This window comes from Trachemys scripta, chromosome 9, assembly GCF_013100865.1.
Source record: "Trachemys scripta elegans isolate TJP31775 chromosome 9, CAS_Tse_1.0, whole genome shotgun sequence".
NCBI classification, from domain to species: Eukaryota; Metazoa; Chordata; order Testudines; family Emydidae; genus Trachemys; species Trachemys scripta.
Genome location: NC_048306.1, coordinates 4,787,360 through 4,813,265, shown reverse-complemented (window position 1 = coordinate 4,813,265; position 25,906 = coordinate 4,787,360). Strand labels below are relative to the sequence as shown.

Below are 25,906 nucleotides of genomic sequence, written 5' to 3'. Positions count from 1 at the left end.
AAACTCCTACGGGCTATAGGACCCCAATGCTTAAGCAGCACTTACTGCTGAGTCTCAGACAGCTTAAAGTACACCGCTGAAGGTGGCTGCCTCCATGGAAACAGATGTCAGACTGCCATAATGGGATAAGGCGATTAGAAATGACGACTGTTTCAGTTTTAAGGCCCAACTGTGAGATTCCAGAGTGGGGAAATCACAGAGACTTGCACCTTGGAAGGAACCAAATAATACTGAGTCCTGCTACAATACTGCACCGGATTCCAGGGGGATCACTGCATTCTAGGAAAAGAGAGGATGGGGGACAAAGGGCTCACTCACCTGATATGCAAGCAAGATAACATGGCTGTAGTGCCACCGCCAAAAACCCAGACGGTGAAAAACACAATGAGGAGTGTTGTGCTGAACATCATCTGTCTAGCGTAGGTGGCAGTGTCTCGAATGGCCAAGGCAAAAGCCATGGCGCCTCGCAATCCTGAGAGGAAAGGCAAAGTGGTGAACTCCAGTAGCCTCATGAAATCTGCAGCCCATGCTGGTTCCCACTGTCTATCTCCAGGTTTCTACAAGCCCCAAACAGGGGCTTATTTAATCTAAGTCGTGTACCCTTGGCATCCTCAATCCTCTCCCTAGACTAACCGCACCCATTCTGCCTGCCAGGTTACTCTTGGCTGCAATCAAGTTCTCATCATCCTTTGCATTTCCAGAGCACCTGCCATTGGAGAGCTCAAAGTGCCCTGATGAGCTGAGTGAAGCTGGCATTACAATCCCCATTTTAAAGATGAGGAAAACAAGCAGTGAGAGGTCAAGTGTTTTGCCCGAGGTCACAGCTGGTCATGGCAGAGCTGAGAATGTATCCTGGCCCCTTAAGCACTACGCCATTTTGTATGTCAGAGAAGAACTGAACTCAAAACTGATACATTTATATTAACTAGTTAGGATGTGGATATCTGATGTGCGGCCCTGGTTTCACACGTAGCCCAGCTGAGTTTAAAGTTGGAGGAAGAATGTTTCAGGCTGTTGACACAGGGTGGTTACTCGTGCATTCATGAGAGGGATTGGCAGGGAAGAGACACAGGGACTGGGGTAACATACCAGCAAACATCATCATGTGCTGGAGATTTGTTCCAATCTTGTTTCTTCTCCCCAAATTAAGTAAAAAGGACAGGGGATAAATATTAGCAGCTCTTCCCAGGAAGATGGCAAGCTACATTTGTACACACGTTAAGGACATTTTTTCTTCAGTTCATTTCCCAATATACCCTACATCTGCATTCAAAGTCAATTTCTACTGTACACCAGGATTCTTAAGAAACTTGAAAAGTGTCCCGTCCATTGCAATTAATGGATAGTAACCCAGCTTCAGGTGCTCCGATATCCTGGTTAGGGGCAAACTACAATCTTATCTAAGCAGAATCCAGGACTGCAGTTCAAGATAATCATAGAGAGACAAGTATAAACAAAAGAAACAAGACAAAGAATACAGTGCAAATTACATAGCAGGGAAGAGGGGAAAAAAATCACTAGTTCTCCATTCCATCCCCTCCCCTCCAGCTCTTGTTCAACCTCAAAAACTATTAGCTGCATATGTGTCAACTAGCAACAGTTACAGCAACTTTATCAACCTCAGGGACCTTTCTGGAGTTCAAGGTATCCCGACTACGTCCATCCTTCTGCTAAAGTCACTCTCCCAAGGGTACCAGATTTCCAAACTTTGCTGGAGTTTGAAGGACACATGCTCTAGGGAAGGGCCAGTCCCTACAGATTATCCCGTGAAATGAAAGCTGTAAGAGTCCAGCTAGCAGGGAATATTCTCACACAGTTTTCACAGCCTTGGAGATCCAACCCCTTCACATTTTTGCCTTTCCCTTTTAAACTGTACCTTTTGATACTGACGCCCCCCACGGGAACAATAACCTTGTAGCCAGGTTCCAGTTCTGCCTACAATAACATGCAAAAACCCTTCCAGCTTTTATTTTCTTTCCCGAATGTCATGAATTGCATGAGATACATTTTCATCATAGTGCTCATGAATGTCCCCATTCCCTAAGCCAGTTTCCACTGCAGAGGCGCAATATACTCCTCTTGTCTATTTCCCCAGGCAGGACTTCTTTGCTCTCCATCCCCTTGGCACATTGGCACAGCCTTGCAAAAAATCACAACCATTTACCATACCCGCCACAATTTCTCTTCTCCAATCCTGACAAAGAAAAAGCTCATGATATTTTACTCATCCATCCAAAGCAAATGACTCAACCCAGGCAAACGGGAGAAGACAATTTTACAAGGCTGTCCTGGTTTCCCTACAATCCCAAACTGAACGCCTCACAACTCTCACTCTTTGTTTTGAGACATCCACATTCCCTTTTATTTGTCTGAGGACAAGCCCCCGGTCTGCATTAGCACAAGCACATATGCAGAACAGCAAAGCCTTTAGTGCATTACTTGTAGGCACCAGCTCACGCTTTCATGCTGCTGATTTGAGAGGAATTTTTCAGATATTAGCCAAGCTTAACAGTCGATCCTGATCAACAGAGAAAGTCGGATGTGAATGGCTTTTTCTACAGGAAGCGTTCCATCTTGCAAAACCACTACAGTTTTATTTAGTACCACAGGAACACGTGAGAACCCTTAGTTCCTCAACAGCACATTTACAATTCAATGCAGAGTTTCAGGCTGAGGTGGTTATAATATCCACTGACATGGACTCAAGTAACAGACATAAAAGCTTGGCAAAAGCAGAAATTGACATCTATAAAAATCATCAACCGAGACAAAAATGCATAAGGGCTTGTCTATACAGACAGGTAGTGTGCAGTAAGTTGGGGTGTATATCTACAGCACACTCACGCACTATGCGCCAACTGGCTGTGTAAACCATGTTACTGTGCATCAAATGCTCCCTACTACACCCTGACCTACTCCTGCCTGAAATGCCCACTAAACTGGGTTGCTCCAAAGGATACAAAGGCTCCCACTATAAAAGTAGGGTTGAAGTCGTGATTCTGGAAGGTGAACAATGTGAGTCCCATGTAGGAGAAGATGAAATTTTCTGCCAAGAAATTCAGAAGCTCAAACAACTAAAGAAAAAATAAACGTAGTTAGTTATCTTGCAATAAGACAAAGGTGCTCTCCTGCCTGTAAAATACGTCCACAAAAGTGATTTTTAATAAAAGCCAGGCATATTCAGAAAACCCAACTAGCTCTTGCAAAGGAGAGAGAAAAGTGAATTTGATATTCACAGAGGTTGAACAGTTCTTACCTGTTTAGTTCTATGCTGAGACTCTGTAGACAAGTTGTTATAGGTATAATGGGCCTGGGTGATTCCACAGAACAATACTGCAACCACACCTGGGGATCAGAACGCCACAGTCAAACTTTTGTACGTAAAATGGGAAACAAGAGTTACTTATTTATATTTCCTGATTTTTATGCAACACTAAAATATTGAAATAATTATAACTTTTGCATTCCTTTCTTCTAGTCTTCTCTCCCAAGAGACTCATGAAATGTACACAATTTAAATTTGGGGCGGTTGGTGGGGGGTGAGGGGAAGTGAATCACTAGATTTTTTCCCTTTAGGCTACATGATACGTTTTGTGTTGTAGTGCAAGTTACTTGATGCTGAGTGAGATTATTGGCTGCAATAAATACATTTGAGCATAGGGAAGCCATTTAGTAGTTCAACACATATGTGTTAATGTGTCTCTCAGCTATACAAATCCCTAACTCTCCTACCCATTTGCAGCAGCTAACACGCTGTATCTTACCTGTGAAACCACATGCTTCAGCCAGCAAGAATGTGCTCCAAGACATCAAGAAAAACAAACCAGTTTCCAGCAAGGGGAACTCACGGAGTTTGGTAAACTTGGTGACGTTGCAGACTGTTAAGGACAATATATTAACACAGCAGATTGTAGCTACACTACATACAACAAATAAACAGGAAGACTCACGCTATAACTTATTTTCTGAGTATCAGACATTTATATTATGGTAGAGCCCAAACCTATCAGGACAAATTTCCTGCAAACAGCAAGGTGAGAGACAGAGAGAGCCCATACTAACAGCAGGGCAGAGGCAGAGTAAGGACATGGTGATAAGCCCATATTTTTTTTTACACTGAGTTAGGGTGGGAGTATATTTATTGACTTTAATAACTGTTGGATCAGTCCTAAGGCAATTAACTTCACATAATCCAAGAATTGAGATGTAATGTAAACTTTTGATTTAAAGAATTACAGAAAACTTTCTTGATGACTTACTGTCCCCAACTTGGTAATATACATGGGCATTCATATTTCAGGTGTACCTAAAATCACTACAGAAGTATTTATCTTCCCTTCAAAATGTTGATTGTGCCAGGTACAGAGAAACTCCTCGCTTAACACTGTAGTTATGTTCCTGAAAAATGCAAATTTAAGCAAAATGATGTTAAGCGAATCCAATTTCCCCATAAGAATTAATGTAAATGGGGGAGGGGGTTAGGTTCCAGGGAAATGTTTTTCATCAGACAAAAGACTATATATATCTACAGTACATGTACAGTATTGCACAACTGATTATTTTTAGTCTAAAGGGACAAATGTTATTTTGAGTGCTGAAGTACTGTGTATGCAGAGAAATCAGAACAAGCAAAATTAAGCATGCTCTTCTGTCAAAGTGAATTTTAGGGGCGTGGGGAGCTGATAGGGGCTGCTGGTCCGCCCTGGTTCCAAGCCCCCACCAGCTAGTTCCAACGGGCTGCTCTTCCTGCAAGCAGTGGACAAAGCAGGCGGCTGCCAAACAACGTTATAAGGGAGCATTGCGCAACTTTAAACGAGCATCTTCCCTAATTGATCAGCAACGCAACGTTAACCAGGACGACTTTAAGTGAGGAGTTACTGTATATATATCAGGCCAGATCCTGCTTCCCTGACTCACACAAGAAGTCACGCTGAATTTAACTCCCAATATACCTTTTGTAGAGCTATCTAACAAGTGCAGGACTTAGATAAACTAAGCTGCAACTTATGAACAATGGGTAGTATCTGAAATCGCCTTCAAATAAAATGAAGTGGTCTATATTAACTGTCCCAATGATATAATGTTTGTGATGCAGAAAGAAACTGTACACTGCAAGGAAATCAGACCATGTTCTGTACAATGGGTAACATTACACGGCTTCCCTCTGATCCCACAACTTTAGCAGCTTTCATTAAACTAGAACAGAAAATCATAAACGCTTATGATTAGATGAAACACATTCTAATAGCATGGAATACGCTTTCTGAAATACCAATGAAAAGGATATTAAAGCTGTGACTACTCCAGTAGCAGCTCCCATTGCAAAAGAGCCACTGAATATCCCAAGGAAGATGCCAATGGACTTAAACATTGCTGTGACATCGAACGTGTGGCTGTTGTCGCCCGCCGGCTGGTATGCTACGATTGAACTGGAAGAAATGAACACTCCTTAGTTTGGAAGGAAGAAAGGTGTGTGGAGCTGCATGCTAATCTAATGGCTGTTGCCATGGCTTCTACTGATGACGATCTCGAAAAGATGGAGAAACATGGGATAAAAGGCAAAAAGGGGACTTCAAGTAGCGTGCTGAAGCCACGCTGCGACTGCACCTGACTTCTCAGCACACATCGCACCAGCTCGAGGAACCAAATCAAGCTCTCTCTGTACTTTTGGAGCCACCTACACTATTGGGTTTTGAGGAGGTTTATTCTACTGTTTGTCACCCGCAGGTAGCCAGGAGGCAGGAGCCATTCCAGGAGGATACTGACCCCTCACCACGGTCATCCTTGCCTTTGCCATTTCCATGCCGCTCTGCTAAAATATGCTCTACTTGGGGCTACCCTTAAAGCCCATGTTGGCACTTCAGCATAGTCCAGAATGTAGCAGCCCACCTGTTTCCCAGAGTGGGTAGTGAGAGCATATTACACCTGTGCTCTGTGAACTACGCTGGCTCAAACTATAGTGCCCCATGTGACTCACCTTCTCTTGGACCCTATCTCCCTAAAGAGCAGCATGATGCCTGGGAACAGCCAAGGCGCATTTACCAACAAGCCCAGATGTTCTCACTGGCCATGAGACGTTTCCAGGGAGGCTCCCCAACTGTGAAACTTGCTCCTCATGATGTTATGCAATACCCCAAATTTAGTGACCCTCGCATCCTGGCGCAAGACACCTTTTTGGACACTAAGCTGTGCACAATTGCTAGTTCATTTACAGTTGTTTGGCGGCATGGGAGGAGTACATTGAGAAGGGCTGTTTGTGATGCCCACTGTGTGAAGTTTAAGTTAACAGGATGCTGCAGCTATCTATGATGTCCAGACAACACGGACATGGGCACATACAAGTCAAATATACCATTCCTCCTACTGTTTGCTGTCTCTGAAGGCATAGATTTTAAGGCCAGATTGTATCTAGTCTGACCTCATGCATAACACTGGTCATAGGACTTCCCTGAATTAATTCCTGCTTCAAATCCCATAGCTGTGGTTGGACTAAAGCAGAGCTTTTCAAAAAACATCCAGAGCTGGAGAATCCATCACCACTCCTGCTAAGTTGTGCCAGTGGTTAATTTCTTTCACTGTTAAAAATTTGCTCATTTCTAGTCTGAATTTGTCTAGTTTCAGCTTCCAGCCATTGGATCTTGTTTGTCTACTAGACTGAAGAGCCCTCAATTACCAAAATTTTGTTCCCCTTGTAGTTACTTACAGACTGATCGAGTCACCCCTTAACCTTCTCTTTCACAAGCTAAGCAGGCCGAGCTCTGTAAGTCTCTCGCTGTAAAGTGTTCTCCAATCCTTTAATCATTCTCATGGGTCTTCTCTGAGTCCTCTCCAATTTTTGAACATCCCTCTCGATTTGGGAACACCACAACTGGACCCAGTATTCCAGCAGTGATCGCACCAGTACCAAACAAAGAGAGAATATAACTTCTCTCCTTCTACTCAATGTTCCCTGTTTATGCATCCAAGGACTGCGTTAGCCTCTTTAGTCACAGCATCACACTGGGAGCTCATGTTCAGCTGATTATCCCCCACGACACCCAAATCTTTTTCAGAGCCACTGCTTCCCAGGATAGTGTGTTTCATTCTGTAAGCATGGCCTGCATTCTTTGTTCCTAGATATATGACCTTACATTTGGCTATATTGAAACATGTATTGTTTGCTTGCGCCCAGATCGCTCTGTATCAATGACCTGCCCTCTTCATTATTTACCACCTCCCGACCTTTGTGTTACCTGCAAACTTTACCAGTAGTGATTTTATATCTTCTTCCAGGTCATTGGAATGCTAAATGGAGCATGGCCAAGAACTGATCCCTGCGGGACCCCACTACAGACACAACTGCTCGGTATGATTTTCCCTTTACAATTACACTTTGAGCCCCATCAGTTAGCCAGCTTTTAATCCATTAATGGGTGGTGTGTTGATGTGTTCTAGTTCCTGAATCAAAATGTTATGCAGTCCCAAGTCAAATGCCATGCAGAAGTCTATGTATATTATGTCAACACTATTACCTTTAGCAACCAAACTTACGCTCCCATCAAAAAAAGATAAAACCCATAAACCTATGTTGACTGGCATTCAATATTACCCTCCCCTTTAATTCTTTATTAATCAAGTCCCATAACAGCCATTCCATTATTTTGCCTGGGATCAATATCAGGCTGACAGGCCTGTAATTACCCAGGTCAGCCTGTTTACCCTTTTTAAATATTGGCACAACATTAGCTGTCTTCTAGTCCTTTGGAACTTCCCCAGTGCTCCAAGACTGTTTGAAAATGAGTATTAATGGTCTGAGAGCTTCCTCGTCGGCTCTTTCAAAACCCTTGGATGCAAGGTATGCAAACTGGATCATTTTAAAATGTCTAACTTCAGTGGCTGCTGCTCCTGAGTTACAGTTGGAATGGAAAGTATTTCATCAATATCGTATGATAGGAATATATCACCTGGCTTTTTACCAAATATAGAATATATATTTTTTCCTGCATTATTACTGACAATTTTACCATTTCCATCTAGTAATGAACCAATATTATTAATAGGATTCTTTTCCCTCCTAATATACTTAAACTCCTTATTGTCCTTAATTCTGCTGGCCATACATTTCACATTGTGTCCTCTTGCTTCCCTTATTAATTTTCTACAATTCCTAGTTTCTAATTTGTATTCATGAAATCAACTTCCCCTTTTTTACCAATTGTTTTATATATATTTATAGCAGATTTCACTTCCCCTCTAAGCCAGGCTGATTTTTTAACCAGCATAGCTTTCTGTCTCACTTGTGGCATCTAGTAAAATATTCTTCAATAGTTCCCAATTATCATTCACATTTTTCTGCTTAAATTCTTTCTCCAAGCTGATTTGGCTCAAATTGTTTTCAGCTTTGTGGATTTGACCCTTTATAGCACCATATATTACTGGTTTGGATGTTATTCTATTTACACACAACAAACGTAATCAAGTCATGACCACGTGCACCTAAACAACCACTAATTTCAGTTCTGTGATCAACTCCTCATTATTGGTCAAAATTAGGTTTGATACAGAGTTAGATCTACTCTAGCAGAATGGGGGCTCTGCGATGGCCACAAGCTGAGCTGGGAGCCTTTACAAACATCTTCACAATTTTACTAGATTTTTTTATTTTGTTGTCTGATTCTGTGTCTCACTCTCTCCCTCCCCCAGCATCTAGAGAATTGAAAGGGCTTGTTCCACCCTGTTGGCTACCCAGTCCCCTACTGGCACCAAACCCTCTCAGCTGCATATCCTCCCCACAACAACAGCCTGTCCAGAAATGGGAAGTGGTGATGACAAAGAAGAGGGTAAAATGAGAAGGGAGGAAATGCCCCCCTTCCCACCACAACCCAGCAGTACACCACCATCCTTTGTCTATGGTGCCTGTTTAAGGACCATAATGCAAATCTTCTGGACTACAGCACAACACGGCCAGACTCTAGGGATGTGGAGACATGGAAGACCAGCCCCTGAAAGGGCCTCGAACCCCATTACCCCACTCCTTCCCAAGCCCTCACTGTCACTGGGTTGAGGAAACAACTCCTTAGAACACCACCCACTAGGATACATCCTAGGCACCTAAAGCCAAACTCTTGATCAATAATATCGTTCAATGGAGGAGGAAAAAAATAACTTGAAGCTCCTGCTGCCAAATGCAAGGTCAGTCATCAAGAAAACCAGCACCATCCCTGATCCCCTTTTGGATGAAACACCTGGCTTTGCTTATATCACTGGGACATGGCTCAATGCAACCTCTGATCCTACCCTGGCACAGCTAATCCCCAGAGGATACTCTGTATGTCGCAAGCCAAGACAGACTCTGGAATGAACCCTTGGGTCTCATCACCCATGCCAAAGCTCAAGAAGCCCTGAAAAATATTAGAGCCACAACTGTGAAAGATCCATGTTCCTTCTGGCTGGTAAAAGTGAATGGGAACAGTCAATGCCTCCTTCTGAGAAGCACATCAACCAAACTCCTTGAAAAATTCAATAGCTCACCAATCCTCAAGTAGCCAACGCGTGACCCTGAAGATCTCCCTAACTACCGTCACATCTGCAACCCCTCATTCCTGGGCATAATCACTGAGAAAGTAGAAACCACTAAACTCCAACAATGCGTGATATCAGCCAACCTCCTGGACTGCTCACAATAAGGGTTTGCACCAGGACACAGCTCTAGTGGCATTAAAAGATGATTTCCTCACAGTTGTGGACACAGGTAAGATTTCCAGACTCACATTGACGGCCTTCTCTGCAGCCTGTGACACAGTGGACAATAAGGAACTGCTAACACTCTACATGACGCAGCAGCAGGAGTTGCTCTTTTCCAGCGCTCAGAGAGTGATGATGGTAACTGCTCCTCCTCTCTAAAGGCCCTCACCTGCCAGGATCCATCCTGTCTTCAACATCTCCATGAGACCACTGGGATGCCATGGGCTTAGCTACCAACAGTATGCTGGTGGCACTCAACTCTCTCTCTCATTCTCAAATGATACAGCCAACCCCACTACTAAAATGCCAGGAGGCTTACAGGAAATTGGCTCTTGGACGAAGACCAACCGTCTCACACTGAACCCTGGTGAGATCGAAGTGATGCGGGTTGAAAAGAAGAAAAGCTTTGAAGAGGCGGCCAAGACATTGTCACCACCTTCCACCGAAGGCACACAGCCCCATTCGTCAAAGTGGTGGGAAGGCTCAAGGCCCTGCGTGACTCCCCGCTAAGCTTGGATGGTCAGGTGGCCTCAGTTTCACCTGCAGCTTGCTAGGAAATGTCACCCCTTCCTCCCAGATGAGGACCTGGCCATAATGACCCTCGCATGTGTCCTCTGCAGGCTGCATCACTACAGCTCATGGTACTGGAAGCTGAACATGAAGACGATGCACAGGATCCAGGTGGTACAGACTGCAGCTGCTCCCTTCTCCATGGCTCAGGCTGCCGTGAGCCCACCAGGCCTGTGCTCAAGTCTCTCCACTGGCTCCCGGTCAGCTCCTGATGCCAGTTATGTCCTTGGTCCTAATTTTCAAAGTAATTCATGGATCAAGCCCCAGTTACATCAAAGACCAAGTTTTGATCCATGAACCTGTGATAGCCGTGCTCCTTGGGGACAATGCAGATCACAAAGCTCAGGTGATCTGCCTATGGAACAGTCTTCCAGAGGAGATCAAGCAAAACCAGACCCTGACCATCTTTAGGAAACCCTGCAAAGCCCCTCTCTTTGAGAAAGCCTTTCCACCATAAGCAACAATTCAATCACAACTTTTATTCCTCAAGCCTTCCCAAGCCCACCCCACCAAAGCCCACCTGACTCCAAAACCTGCCCCGTAAAGGGAGAAGTGCCAGAGACGCTCAATAGGGACTTCTCTATTGATTTTCTATGGAAGGTGCTCAGATACTACGGTGATAAACAGCTTCAGGCTTTAGCAACAAGTATAACAACAGAGGCTTTGGAGATTTCAATGCCCCACATAGCTTCTGTCCACATTAAAACTTTAGTTAAACTGCAGTTTGTGGTTTTCTCCTGACCCACCATTTCAACAGATTCACATTATTACTAGATTGAATTTTAACGGTAAACTATCCAATTTAAGGCTTTTTAAATGCATGCTGCAGCACCCTATTCTAATGTTAATCTTTTCTTAGTTCTTTCCTAAGCAACAGCAGCAAAAAACTTAAATGTTTAAAAAAAACCAACAACTATGCATGCAGTTTTCCCCTTTTTATAGTAGGAAAGGGGGAGCAGAATAGAATTTGCATTTACAAAGCACCTTTCGTGACTGAAATAGAAGTAGGTAATGCAAATGCACCACAACACAGCTAACTATTCAACTCATTCCCCTCCTTTCAACCCTGAGGGGAGATTGGAGATGGTTTTACTACACTTAAAATTTAGGTTGACTTAGCTACATCACTCATGGGTCTGGAAAATTCACACTCCTGAGTGACAAAGTTAAGCCAACCAACCCCGCAGTGTAGAAGCTGCTAAGTCAACTAAAGAATTCTTCCATCAACGTATAGCCACTGCCCCTCAGAGAGCTGGATTAAGTACAGCAATGGGAAAACCCCTTCCATCGCTGTAGGAGGCATCCACAATATGCTACAAGCAGCACAACTGCAGCGCTGTAGGTGTAGCGCTTGTAGTACAGATAAACCCTAAGAGGAGGAAAGCTGTCCTGGAGATGCTGGGGCAGGCAGGATCTAAGCCTACATACAATTCCAGAATTTTACCTAAGCAGTCTCCAAAGTCTTGCCTTTTTTTGTTAAATATTCAAAAACTACCCCAGTAAATGGGAGACAACAAATCAGAGCTTTGGACTCCTAGCACAGTAATCATCTCCAACTGCAAGCAAGACTGAGTTGACTCTCCTGTTACACTTAAAAATGAGTTCTTTTTTGTGTGTCAGGGAAGAGATTTCTGTAGCTAACTTACTAAAGGTAGGTAAGCTTGGTCAGTATGCTCTGAGCAATTGGTATGCATCAAATCCACAAAGAGAAATCCTTGTAGATTATATATTTAGGTCTTCAATGTAATCAACTAGTTACAGTAATGCACTCTCTACTTACAAACCTAGGGTATATTTAAAAAGTGTGTTTCTATCTGTTAGACATCATTGCTAAAGGGATGTGTATTAGGTCATGATAACACTTCGACCTTTGTCACTCCTCCCCATTTCGAGGGGAGGGCTACACACAACCTTGCACCAAAATAACTCAATGGATTGTAGCTCACACCATTTTTATTGTACAACTTGTACAAGTGAATGCTCTGATTTCTGAATAAGAGTGTTTTATTTCGATTTAATTTAATCAGAAGAGGATGCTCATAATCTGAAATATGAGCCTCCACATACAGAACTTGCAACAAAAGGGATGAATTACAATTGATTTATTTATTTAGGTTCACACAGGCTAGTGGGTGTGTAGACCAGCCCTGAATTTCATCACTGTGATGTGCAACATATTCACCTACTCTCACCCAGAACCTTGCAACACACACCCTTCATGTTCAGTTTTATGCTGGGACACATCTTAAATATGGGTGGATCATGCAATGCTTACATACTCTGGTGATGGACCCAATATAAAAACAAAAAGAGATTAATACAAATAGTCGAAGAGACATCAATAGGCTATTCAATTTAGTAAGTACTGCTCAGATACGAGGTGCAGGACTGGTCCACACATTGTAATTAAAATGTGGACAATTACCAGTCTGGGTTCTCAAATGTTTCAGAAGATCTAAATTATTTTCTGCATTCATCTTAACCATAAAAGAATCTGCCATGATCACAAATACTATATATTTCAAAACAAAACTTTCATGATAACAAATACAATGAATATGCAGGAAAAATAGGTTACAGATGCAGAAAAGTTTGAAAGCATCCACTTGACTTAAGGAGATACTGAATTTCTGGCACTGGTGCTCTGAGTCCAGATATTAACTACAGTTGCAACAACTATCTTCTTCTCAATGCCATGGCATGTGGAAGGTGAAAGGAAGCAGCTGCTTTCCCAAGTATTTCCACTAGAGGAAAAGCAAGTGTGTGTGGGTGGAGAATTATTTGCGAGTGATCTCACCCGTGAGTAGCATTAGCAGGATGCCACAGCAAAAGAGCAGACGTGTTGTTCCTTTTTCACATTACAGGTGGGTGTTAAGATTTCCTATTGACTCATTCAGTAGGCAAAAAAAAATAAATAACAAAACATGCACTGTAATAGCTGTAATTACGGCCTCAGTGTTGCTTTCAATTCCCAGCAGCAGTCTTTCATTGATAGGCTAATTCGAGGGGGATTAATACAGAGGATTGTATTAGGTGGATTAGTAATGAATTCTGATTATTATAAATATTGATATTTCTATTTTCTCTGATGCAAGACCAGGTGATTTTTAGTGTCTCACATGTGACATACACAACGATTAAAAAAACAGAACACACTTACGAAGACAGGACTATGGCAACGGCATCGTTGAGGACGCTTTCACCAAAGAGAAGGGCATACAGCTCAACATCAACCTGAAGCTCATGGAATATGGCAAGAACAGTCACTGACAAACAGAAAAATAGAGAGACATTTAAAAGAGGCCATTACTTTTTTTATGTAGATATATATATAAAGCAAACTTGGCCTTTCTAGAATTCTACCTTCCTTCGTATTTTACTAGTCTGCTTCTCAGTGTAGCAATGCTTCATGCAGTCTTTGCTACTCTTCCCTGTGCCCACTCAACTTTGTGTTTTTTACAGTTTATGTTGTTTTTTACATACAGAACGAAGACCTGTTTCTGCCCCCGTATAACACGGAGTTATCCCCCATTGGAGGCCTTTTTTAATTCTCTCTTAATCTCAGAGTAGTCTTGATTTTATCATAAGATCCTAGAAGTGCTGGTTAATATCAATATGAACCAACATCAAGGAAAGTGCCAGTACATGTTAGAATTTTGGGGTCATCTGGAAACAACAAAACAACGGGCCAAATTCCGCCTCCAGTTACTCTGGTTTTACAGCAGTGTAATGGAGATTGGAATTTGATCTATTGTTTCTGCAACTGTTTGACTCCGAGTTGGTAATGAAAATAAACCAAGTTTTACGGTCAGTTTCATGGGAACCGTAAGAATGTCTAGAATAAGCAAGATGTAATACACTGCAGTCCTTGCTCTTGTGTCATGCAAAGTCACACGGAGGCATTTCTCACATAGGCTTGGACTAATGCAATGTGACTGCCCTAAAAACCCTTTTAAAACAATTACCATATGAAAGGCAAGAAACTCAGATATGCATATTTAAGGAGCTTTAACCCATTTACACACAAACAAAGGCATTCATTGATTGACAGGAGATTAAAATCCACGTAATACTTTATTCAGGCTGAAGCAGCATAGGACCCAATGACCAAAACCAGGTTGGTTCAAGAAAACATGCCCATTGCAGAAAGCCGCTAATGCAGATACTTCATTTTAAGCATGTGTTTAAGTCCCACTGAAGTCAGTGAGACATACGCATATACTTAACTGCTTTCCTGAACAGGGGCCATAAAGAGAATCATTTGTTAAGCACTAACGGTGTGCTTGCCGCTGCAGAAGAGACAGAATAGACAATCCCTGCCCAGAAGAATTAACAGTCTCAACAAATGGACAACACAAAACACACTGGGAGAAGCCGGGACAGGATTTGAGTTCATATTTTAAAATGTTCTATTAAGGGGTAACTGTCAGTGTCACTTGACTGTATTAAGTGTACGGGCACAACTTTTACAGTAAATTGAACAATACTATGATACCGTACAGTAATGATCCAAAACAAGGCAGTGACTCTAAGCTAAGAGGTTATGTTTTGGACCTTTATTTTAGGATGCCGCGGTGGTTTTTTTATTTTATTTTTTTAAAACGGAAAGTAATTGATGGGTGAGATGAGGAGGTAGGAGTTAAACTCCATCTAGCAAGAATAACCATAGGCATTCATGTTATTGTCCAGATTGAGAAAAAGACACAGGCATTGCACGTACACAAAATCTGCCCAGTCTGTACAACACAAGATGTCAATAGCAGCTTTTAAACAGATCTACGCGGGTATGTCTGCGTGGCATCTCGGAGGATGCTTCTCAGCACAGGTAGACACGAACTCCAGCCGGCTTGCTAAAAAGAGCAGCACGACCACAATGGCACAGGCTACACACCTGAATGCAATTCCGCCTGCTCCCCGGGCACATACTCAGGTGGCTGGCCTGAGCAAGCCCACCTGTGCCGCAGTGGCCTCATTGCAATTTTTAGCGTAGAGCACTAGAGCAGAGCCAATGCATGTCTGTCTACCTGCACTGAGGGCTTGTCTACAGCACGCAGCTTTTAGCGACAAGGCTGTATCGACGCTCTTTGTTGGTACTTTGTCGGCAATACTTCCAGCCCCATGAGCGGCGTTACCTTTGTGGGCAGGACGAAGCCGCATTCACACTGCTACTTTCGTCGGCAAAACTTTTGTCTTTCGCGGGTGGGGGGGAGGGGTTTTTTTTTTAAGTACCCGTGAAAGACAAACGTTTTGTTGACAACTTCGCAGAGTAGACATACCCAGATGCTATGTAGACACACCATAAGAATGGCTATAACTTAGGAGGCAGAGCTAGGCTGCAGTGTCTCAGACCCCTGAAGGATTTACTCAAATTTGCTGCGAAGTAAGGCACCAATGGAAGAAATTCAAGTTCTACTCATCCAGAAAAAAAAGGGCAAATTTTTGCTCTGTATTCTTAGATTAGATTATACTGATGAGTACAAATGTGATGAAGACAGTTAACAAGCAAAAAAACCTTGTTGCATTCAAATATAACAACATTTAGCGTTTGTATAGCTCTTTAGATTTACAAAGAGCTCAGCAGACTGGAATAAATTTTATTTTTAAAAATAATCACCATTGTTCTTGTTATGGTTAGATAGAGTCCGTTCATATTTTAGATTAAGACCAAAAAAAATCTATCCATGCAAAACTTTGAGGCTAGAGATTGTCTAGCACATACCCGAAAACACCCTGAATTCACACACTTTGAGCAGTGCTGATTGCTTGCACAGGGTGCTAGAGGCTTACATCTACCACACTCACTGTGGGCCTGAACTAAACCCCAGTAAAATCGACAGACAGCCTCCCAATAGGGTGACCAGACAGCAAATGTGAAAAATCGGGACAGGGGTGGGGGGTAATAGGAGCCCGTATAAGAAAAAGTCCAAAAAATCGGGACTGTCCCTCTAAAAATCGGGATATCTGGTCACCCTACCTCCCAATGACGTTAATGTGAGGACAAGGCTTTGGAGGGGGCAGCTTTTATATATAATTCAATTATTATTTTTCTTGATGGAGATCAATTTTACCTCTAAAAATGAGTCATAATTTGCTTAAACTTCAAAACTCAGGGAAAGATGCCATAAGCCACACATCTCTCTTCCCCCAACCCAAAACAGAACAATACTTTGGTAACATGAGAGGGGAAACAAGGATCACAATATACCTGGGTCAGTAGCTGATACTATGGCACCAAACAACAGACAGTCTGTAAAGTAAAAATCTCCTCCAAGTTGCCCAGTTACTTTCATCAGTGCTACGCAGCCGTACATGATCGACCTGTTGAATAAGCAGAGACATGGCTGGATATTTGAAAAGCATGTGAATATTGTTTAAATAATGCAATTCACTTGAATTTGCAAGTTTAACCCGTAAAGTTACCTCAATACACAATATTTTATTTAATATTTATATTAAACAAGAACAGCAGATTTTCAAAGGTTGGGCTGCGATCAAAGACGGGGGCAAGTCTGCAAAGCGCTAACAGCCCTCAACTCCCATTTAATCAATATACAGTGCCGTATATGTGGTTAGCAGCAAATGGATTTAACATCTGAACTACTCTGTGCATAAAGCTACTTAATACACGCAGTTTGACAGGATAAATATGTCAGCAGCTTGTGGAATGTGTAGTACAGACCATCGCACCTCCCCCATCTCACAAGTGGTTTAATTTCCACAATGTTTTATATGACTGGTCAACGTAATGACCTTTCACTGACTTTGGAATATGCCTCTTTTTCTCTCAATTTGTTTAAGACAAGTCTATATGGAGGCTGAGGTTGCTTTGATCTTCCACAATCTCCTCTTGAGAACATCCTATGTAATTCTCACATTTTTACTACTTAGAATAAGAATTAGTTCCCTTTGTCTGTATGGATGAATAATACTAAATAGAATCACAGCATGGCATAACCAACAATATCCGGGAGCAAACCCAAGCCCCATTAACTTGCCAATTTAACACATCACAGTAATTCTCCTGCTCTCTTGCAATAGTAAGGGACATTTTCAAACACAAATTTGCTTCAGCTACTGCTACGTATGCACATATTGTATCCTAGTAGCTAAAGGGCATCACATCACTAATCACAGGTTAGATCAAACACAGCATGTGTGGGGGAAAGGGAAGGAAGATATGAAATAGTTGGCTTCCTGGAAAGAAGAAAGAAGGGAAAAATCTACTGATTACTTCAATAGCCTTATCTTGTGTTACTTAGAGTAACTCCTTCTACCCCGAGGTACTTCCATATCTTTTAGGCAAAGAAAATTAAAATAGGTAATTTCGGGGGGGGGTTTAAGTTTACATCATCTTCTAGGTTTCTGCTGCATTTCTCCAGTCTAGTAGCACTGTGCCCTACCACAGACCAAAAGAATGGATCACAGCACAGCAGCGTTCCGTACTTCTCCTGAAGCAACTCCTAAAGCCCTTAATCCCTCTGGGAGATTTTTTTTTACTGCTAACACTAAAATGACGTTTGTAGAAACCGCTACTCTTAGGCCAAGTTTTCAGTTTAGACACTATTACAGTTCAGGTGTTTTTTTTTTTAAACCACTATGCAGTTTGTGTGACGCTCTATATTTCATACCAGTGCCTCACTAGTTACTTATATCTACCGATTCTTTCACTGATCCAGTCTCGCAAGTAATACCTGGTATTTAAAGACTTGTGAAAACCTCTGGAAACCTTTTAAACCCAATTTAATATTTTTATATCAATATTCTATTTATTGTAGTAGTAACTAGAAACCAAGAAATACCGTATGATATTTGTGAGACCCTAATTGATCTTCAACACGTCTGAAAGGTAGGCAAATAGTATTAATTCCTCCTTTAAAGAAACTGAGACAGGGAGGTTGAGTATCTTGTCAGAGCTGGGATTAGAACCCAGGAGTTCTAGTTCTAAGTCCTGTGCTCAAATCATATCACTCCATCTTACTCCACATTAAGGCTATATCTATACGGCAAGTGAAGATAGGATTACAGAATGGGTAGGCATCTCCATACTACCTTTAATCTAGCCAGCATAGGTAACAGCACCACAGATGTGTTGGCACAAGCTAGCAACCAGAGTACAAGCCCTCCATATTGCCAAAACCTGTGGATGGACTTCAAATACTCACCCTATCACAAAACAGGAGATAGCCGTTCCAAGAAAGGCATACGCTAGGATTGACCCCAAGTTTCTGAAGAAATGCCTCTAGAAGAGAAGAAACACACTGCATTACAGCTGTACGGATGCTTTGTATTCAAACTGTTGGTACGCTCCTCAGACCATACACATTAAGGAAGTGTTGTCAGCATCTCGTCTTATACTTTGATTGTAAATTCTTTGGGGCAATCAAAGTGTGTTTGTACAGCACCTAGCAAAGTGGGGCCTTGATCCATGATCTGGCCCCTAGGTGCTACCACAATACTACTACTAATAAATAATAATAAGGAACAAACTGTTTGCTTTTAGCAGCTTGTTTAGCAGATTGCTGCTGCTGAGGACTGGGGGATTTCCAAGCCTGGAAGGATTGTTTCCTTTTACATGAGCCAAACAGGCTCGTGTTTCCTTCCTTACATATTAACTCTTCATAGATTTGGATAGGACAAGGAACCTGTCGCTCATTTCAAGCCTGCAAAAAAAGCTTCACGTGACCTAATTTGATTAAAGTGCTTGTAAATGGTTTGTAACAGCTGCCTCCTGGGGAACTCCTGAGGAAGCTTATGTTCTCCTCAGTGACCCAGGCCAAAAGCCGAGTGCCCCTACCTCTGCTTTTCGTAAGTCTTGGTAACAACTGCCTCAATAACTTCGGGATCCCAAGAGACAGCTCTGACCCATACACAATATTCTAACACGTACTGGACCCAAGTCTCTGACATGCCTATAGTTTCCATGTCCCCAGTCTTCGTTGGTTTTTTACGGGAACTCCCATACCTGATCCTTTATGCTTGTGTATTTTGGGGAGGGATACAGACAGAAATTTTACAAGGGATCAGGCAGACAAGCAGGTTCACATCTGAGTGCAAATTTGAACAAAAACTGGAGATTTCAGACAAAGATTATAAAAGTCACAATTATATTTTTTAAGCTTTTCTCCTTTTTTTGTATACATACACCACAGTATAGGATGGCATGAGAACCTTTGTGCTAAGTCACTCTGGCGATGACCACTCTAGAAATAACTTGGGTCTGGTCCACACTAAGCCCCCAGTTCGAACTAAGATACGCAACTTCAGCTACGTGAATAACGTAGCTGAAGTCGAAGTATCTTAGTTCGAACTTAAAGGTACTTACCGCGGGTCCACACACGGCAGGCAGGCTCCCCCGTCGGCTCCGCCTACTCCTCTCGCGGAGCAGGATTACCGGTGCCGACAGCGAGCACTTCCGGGATCGATTTATCGTGTTTAGACAAGACGCGATAAATCTATCCCAGAAGATCGATTGCTTCCCGGCAAACCAGCGGGTAAGTATAGACGTACCCTAACAACGTAGGACTGTGCACTACAAATGAGGCCTGCTGACCTTTGTTCTGTATTACCGTACTCCAGAGCTACAAGCATTTTAAACACCTACGACCTTCAAATAAAATGAAATGCAATGAGACATACCCTTTTTAAGCTGTATCCTGCATAAAATATAATTGGAGGGAGTAAGATATTGAAAAACACTTCAGGATCAAAAGTCACCTGTTTAAAAAGAATAAAATCTGTTGAAGTTAAGATTTCAAGAGACAAAATAAATCACAGTAATCAGAATATGCTGCATATTTTATATATAATCAGACAAGACAGTTTGGCATGAAAGCTACAAGACTAATATGATATGCAATCCTTTAATTTGTACCTTTTACAATATAATTAGCTACTGTAGTAAGAATATATTTATTGTTCTGGTTTACAGTTTGGGCCCAATCCTGCCCCTGCTGCAGCTGAGAACAAAACTCCTATCTAGCTCATAGAACTGGAAGGGACCTTGAAAGGTCATCGAGCTGAGCCCAGCCCAGCCCAGCCCCCTGCCTTCACTAGCAGGACCAATTTTGCCCCGGATCCCTAAGTGGCCCCCTCAAGAACTGAACTCACAACCCTGGGTTTAGCAGGCCAATGCTCAAACCACTGAGCTATCCCTCCCCCCGATTTAACAAATCCTGTCTTGGACATTTGCCAAGAGCTATGCCGTGCAAAGTTTCCAGACGCTAAGCAGCTCACCTTTCTCAGCATTTCGTTATCTTGAACGTTATTAAGTTCATGAGGGCTGATTTCCCCCTTCAGGGTATACTCATAATATTTCCCACTAACATTTACTAACAAAGTAGCTGGACTGGTTTGCACTTGGCAACTTAAGGTTACATTATTAACATCGCTGGGAACGTGAATTCCATATCGAAGGATGACGCCCATCAGAACACCTGGAAATAAAGACACAACGTTAGCTATGCAATATCTGTAAATATTAACCATCTAAATTCCACCAAGAGATGTGGTAGATAAACTCTGAATTTGTACTAGCTCCTCGCCAGCTTCTCAGAGCTGTAAAACCCCAAACCTGTTTAAAAAAAAAAAAATTCATCAGAACTTCTTCCTAGCATACTGACCTGCAGAATGCCCATATTGGTAGCACACTGCTTCTTGAGGGTGGACAGAATTAGCATTTCCTAGGATGCAGCTACTACATCCAGGAAACACACCTGAGATGTGGGCAGATAAACCATATACATCCCACTGACTGGAAACTTTCACACACAGAAACTGCCCCGTTTCCCATGACGCCTTCCCAAACTATAAACATTTATATAAAAGAAGAGAATAAAATACTTGCACTGCTGAGGGGAAATACACAGAGATGGTTGTGCATTCTTTTTAGAATTGAGGAACACATACGTATTAGTGTGTTAGGGCACCATAACAGCTTTAGAGGATTGAAAGATTTCTAACCAGGATAAAAGATCTCTTCCAGGTTGATAAAAAAGGAGCAGTATCACTACTAGAGTCCTAGGTGGAAATCAGTCCTGCCAAGGTGGAAGGTGTTTAGTGCAGTGTAGCACCTGGAAATCAGGAAGAGGGATGCTGTGGAGCTGAGTTTAAGACTCCTGTTGCTTGGCCAGTCAACTGTATTGCAAATAAAGGGCACTATACAAGTTGCAGGCCCGTGCACTAAAACCACAATACTGCAAACCGGCTGATCAGAAAGCACCTAGTATATTGCTGCTGCCAGCTAATGAGTTGTTATTGACTCAGCTGATTCATAGGGGTAGGGGGGATACATTTGCCATACAATAAGGACAGTGCTGTGCATTCCTTTCATATAGAAAACACTCATCTTTTATGTAACACTCAAAGAACACAAGAGTCTTCAACTTTTTTCATTGGCATAAGGACAATCTTAAAGCGCTACTCATTGCACAAACTCACCAGTATTAAAGTTATACTGAAAGGCCCAGCTTCACCCACAAAAGCAAAGTGACTGAGAATTAACGAGAGGGGCTCCCAGAATAAAGCAACAGAGGGTCCTGTGGCACCTTTAAGACTAACAGAAGTATTGGGAGCATAAGCTTTCGTGGGTAAGAACCTCACTTCTTCAGATGCAAGTACTTACCCACGAAAGCTTATGCTCCCAATACTTCTGTTAGTCTTAAAGGTGCCACTGGACCCTCTGTTGCTTTTTACAGATTCAGACTAACACGGCTACCCCTCTGATACTTGATCACAGAATAAAGAAGTTCTTGTTAAGTTTTTGCCCTACTCCAGATTTTTCAAGTGTACACGACAGCTAGTACCCAAAGAGAAATCTGACTGGACTGATGTATGGGATGTTAAGCCCCTCTTGGTATGCACAATAGATGTATTTTCTTGGAAAGAGATGATTTTAGGACTGTCATGAATATTTGAAACTGTAAGAATAACTGTCAACCTTGTCTGAGTCTCCTTAACACAACCCAGGCAGTTCATTCAATGATCATTTTTAACATTTGGAAGCTGGTAGGACTTGATAAGACCTTCCACAGGAATTTCTAAGGGATCTCGTCTTTCTTCATCTGCTTCTCCACGTCTTTTAATCTTTGCAAAGCAGTGCTTCATTTGATCAAGTTGGTTTGCTAGCAGGTGCCTTTCTGCACATTGCAGTCCAGCTTTCAGACCAACTCAAACAGATCTGTACATGACCCTGTGCACATCTGAACAATTTAGGGGCACCTTAACAATACTGGCTTCTAAGTTAAAATTCCTCAACACCTGTTGCTCCTTGCAATATCCTGCCAAATAAATTTCCGGTTCCATGGAAAGCAGGTGAGGGAAAGCACTGGATAAACCTATAATGTTTTCTAAGAAGACCATCCAAGCCTTAAAGATACTGTATCTTGTGTTTGTTAACAGAGTGAAGAGCCTGAAAGACAGCATGTTAAAGAACAAAAATAAGTACCCTTACTATAAACAGAATCACTAAATAGTATGCAAAAAAAAATATACACACACAAAAATGAGAGCTCAAGCACCCTGGGTCTGACCCATTGGGTGACACATCCTCACTTCTAAATGCAGATTTGTCATTCAGACTTACCTTTTAGGGAGGGACAATGTTGCTATGCCCAAACCAGATCTGTTTTGACAATGGTCCAGTGTTACGCTGAAGATGAATACTGAAACATGGGACACACCTAGGCAAAATCTCGCCTGCCCTGCATTGGTTTTAGGTGTAACTGACCCTCTCAACAGAAATCTCGTGGCTACAAGATAGCATTAGTTTGAAGTGCCAGGGATAAATCCCTAGATGGCAATGAACTTCAGAGCGACAAAGTGGGCAAAGTAATAATTTTTATTGGTCCAACTCCTGCTGGTGAAAGAGACAAGCTTTCGAGCCACACAGTCAGCTCTCACTCTCTGTACCATGTATATGTGTTACTACTTCTTACCGCTGCTGGGGAATAGTATAAAATCTCAGGCAAAGATTGCTGGCTTGGAGCTCCACTCTGGTGATGCCACAATCGGAGAGGGTTTAATGTTTTAGTTTGGTAACACTTATAAAAACCTCTCCCTGAACCTGGCCTGGAGGTTGATGGTGGCGAGCCTGCTGACGCAGAGAAGCAAGGGCATGGAACGTTTAAAGGCGAGGATGGTAGATTAATTGGATCATTTTGAAACAAGATGCCAAAGCTAACTGTTTTCATCACATTTACCTTTCCAACAAACAGTGGAGGCCCATAGGCTTTTTAGGTGTTTCTGAATATTTCTGAGCTAGGGTTTCAAATTAAGATCATGTGCTGTCTATGAACACAGCTTTAATGATCTTACATTTTGTGATGCCTGGGTTGGGAGAGCTTCGTTTTAAACATCTGTGTGAAGCACAAAGACCATCAAAATGCTATTTTCCAATGTGCTGAAATAATTCACTGCTGTGCTTATGTCTTTTATTGCAGGCAGACTTTAGCCTCCAGCACAATTTATGAGAGAGATACAAACAGAGAGAGAGAGAGAGAGGTGTTATCATTTACAGTGGAAATATGAACAAGCTGAACCCTAGCATTGTGTTTTACTGGCACGAGACGCAGCTGAAAGAGATCAAATATCAGTGCTTTCTAATGGAATCAGCGGATAGGTTTTCAGCCCAGAATCAGCTAATTCTTCAAAATACCATCCAACCCAACATATGCTACACCTGTGCTGGCATCCTCTGGGCTTAGTTAGCAGCTTTATAGTACCCAAACTCAAATCCCGATGGATCGGAAATCCTGAGTCCAAGTTACCTGAGTCTGAGGACTTACAGGCAAAGATGAAGCTTAAGTAGTTTACTCTGTGCAGTTTTTAGCTAGCTGTTGCTGAGCAATCCAGGGTCCAAACAGCTTCTACAGCACTTCAAGAGATTAGCCTTCATTTTTCCTAATTCCTCACTTGTGATCAGTCTTCAAAAGAGGCAAATTTCCAATATTTCCCCCAAAGCCATAGAGGCAGAGAATGGTCCAGCTTTTCCTATGCAACCACTGAAAAAGTATGTATTTGGTGTTATTCATTCTGCTACAGATTCTCTAAATTCAGTTTAGGAAAGTGAAGATGGAAAAAAAGCACAGTACAGATTAGTCTAGGATCCAAATTACATGACATCCTCTAGAAATGAAGGGAGAACAACCCTGGGATGGGATAAGGGGTAATGGTAGCACAAAGAAGACAACCTCAAGAGACAAGTGGAGTCAAAAGGAAGTCTGAAAAAACTCTGTAATTGCCATGTTGGCTGACACACCACGGATCTCCAGAAATAAAAGCATGAACTACTACAGCTTGAGCTAAAGAACTAAGTTTCTCTAGCTGGGGCTGTACCAACTCATATCCTCTGAGAATCGGGGGTCCTGTAACATACTCATCAGTGGGTTACACAATTTTTTGCACATCGATGGAAACAACCTTCTTCCATTGGTTTTAAAATGAATGAGAAAATAGGGCACCAACACTCAAGAAGCTGAATGGATAAAAATCACAACTTTTGGACAATGTTTTTGCTGAGGACGTTTGCAGTACAATAGCTACCAGCTTGACGAACTCAATCACAAGCACCTAATCATGCAACGCCAATTAGAACTAACAACCAACAGGAAAACTGAAATAAAAGACATTTAATACTAGCTACAATTTTAAATACTGGAGGCTACTTTTCAATCCTAAACATATACTTAGTAAGGGCTAAGCTTTGTGGTCAAGTTATAACCTGACTGTTCCTTCTAGCTCAACTCTACCTCTCTCTGCCCATACTCCTAAACGCCTCAATGTGTTGATTTCATCATGTCATCTTAATCCCACTGCTGGTTTCATTCATGTCATCTCAATCATGTTAATAACCATGAAGCTCCACGGTAAGGCAAGATTCCAGTGCTGATCCAAGGCAAGATTCCAGTGCTACTACACAATGCATGACAAGGTCCTCTATCTGCCCATCTCCCCTCTCTCCACTGCGTCAGTCAGCTCCTAGGTCCTGAAATACCTGCAACTACACAGAGCACCTTCCTCAGATCACTCACTTCCTCCAGCTAACGACAATTCTCAGTATGGTATCACCTCTCACTATAGCTCAGCCCAGGAATCCAGGCTCACACACAGCTAAGCAACACACTGGGAAGGAAACTAACAAGCAGACAACAGAGAGATGGAGTGCTGCCTTCTGGCCCCATGGATTTCTGGAACTGGTGAAAGGATGGAGTGTGGGAATTTTCATTCAAGTGACTTTTCCATGCACAATCCCCACATAAACAGACAAGCTCTACCACAAAGCCCTTCAAAATCAGCTGGATCCAGGAACTCGGGGATGCTTGCCACAAATCACTGCATCTAACATGGTTGAATGCTGGGAAAATGTAGATGCAAGGAGGCTGAACAAATCCAAGATACATGCGTATGAATAGAGCATGGATGCAATCCATCAGATTAGTTTTAATGGGGATATAAAACTCGAGTTAAGAACAAATGAGTTAACCCTAATCTAGACAAGGCTTGGAATGGCACAGTTTAAATCACCTGTAACCCACTGGCCTTACCCTACCTATCCATTACAACCCCAAAATACAGTTAATACTTTGCAGAGATCACAAAGTCTAATCAGTTATTGATT

The 25,906-nt window shown here is 42.3% G+C and overlaps 1 protein-coding gene across 1 annotated transcript in view; it reads right to left on the bottom strand.

Moving 5' to 3' along the window:
* The window catches only part of SLC9A6 (solute carrier family 9 member A6), a 28,671-nt gene extending 7,878 nt beyond the window's left edge, over nt 1–20,793 (bottom strand). Inside the window, exons 1-11 of the mRNA XM_034781029.1 lie at nt 20,527–20,793; nt 19,930–20,007; nt 18,456–18,532; nt 16,499–16,611; nt 13,454–13,559; nt 5,288–5,429; nt 3,765–3,870; nt 3,257–3,345; nt 2,961–3,074; nt 1,090–1,201; nt 319–472 (exon numbers count right to left, since the gene is read on the bottom strand). Of these exons, the coding sequence (XP_034636920.1) occupies nt 319–472; nt 1,090–1,201; nt 2,961–3,074; nt 3,257–3,345; nt 3,765–3,870; nt 5,288–5,429; nt 13,454–13,559; nt 16,499–16,611; nt 18,456–18,532; nt 19,930–20,007; nt 20,527–20,778 (1,343 nt within the window). The 5' untranslated portion in view covers nt 20,779–20,793. The remainder of the gene's footprint in view (nt 1–318; nt 473–1,089; nt 1,202–2,960; nt 3,075–3,256; nt 3,346–3,764; nt 3,871–5,287; nt 5,430–13,453; nt 13,560–16,498; nt 16,612–18,455; nt 18,533–19,929; nt 20,008–20,526) is intronic.
* Between the last annotated feature and the right edge of the window lie 5,113 nt (nt 20,794–25,906).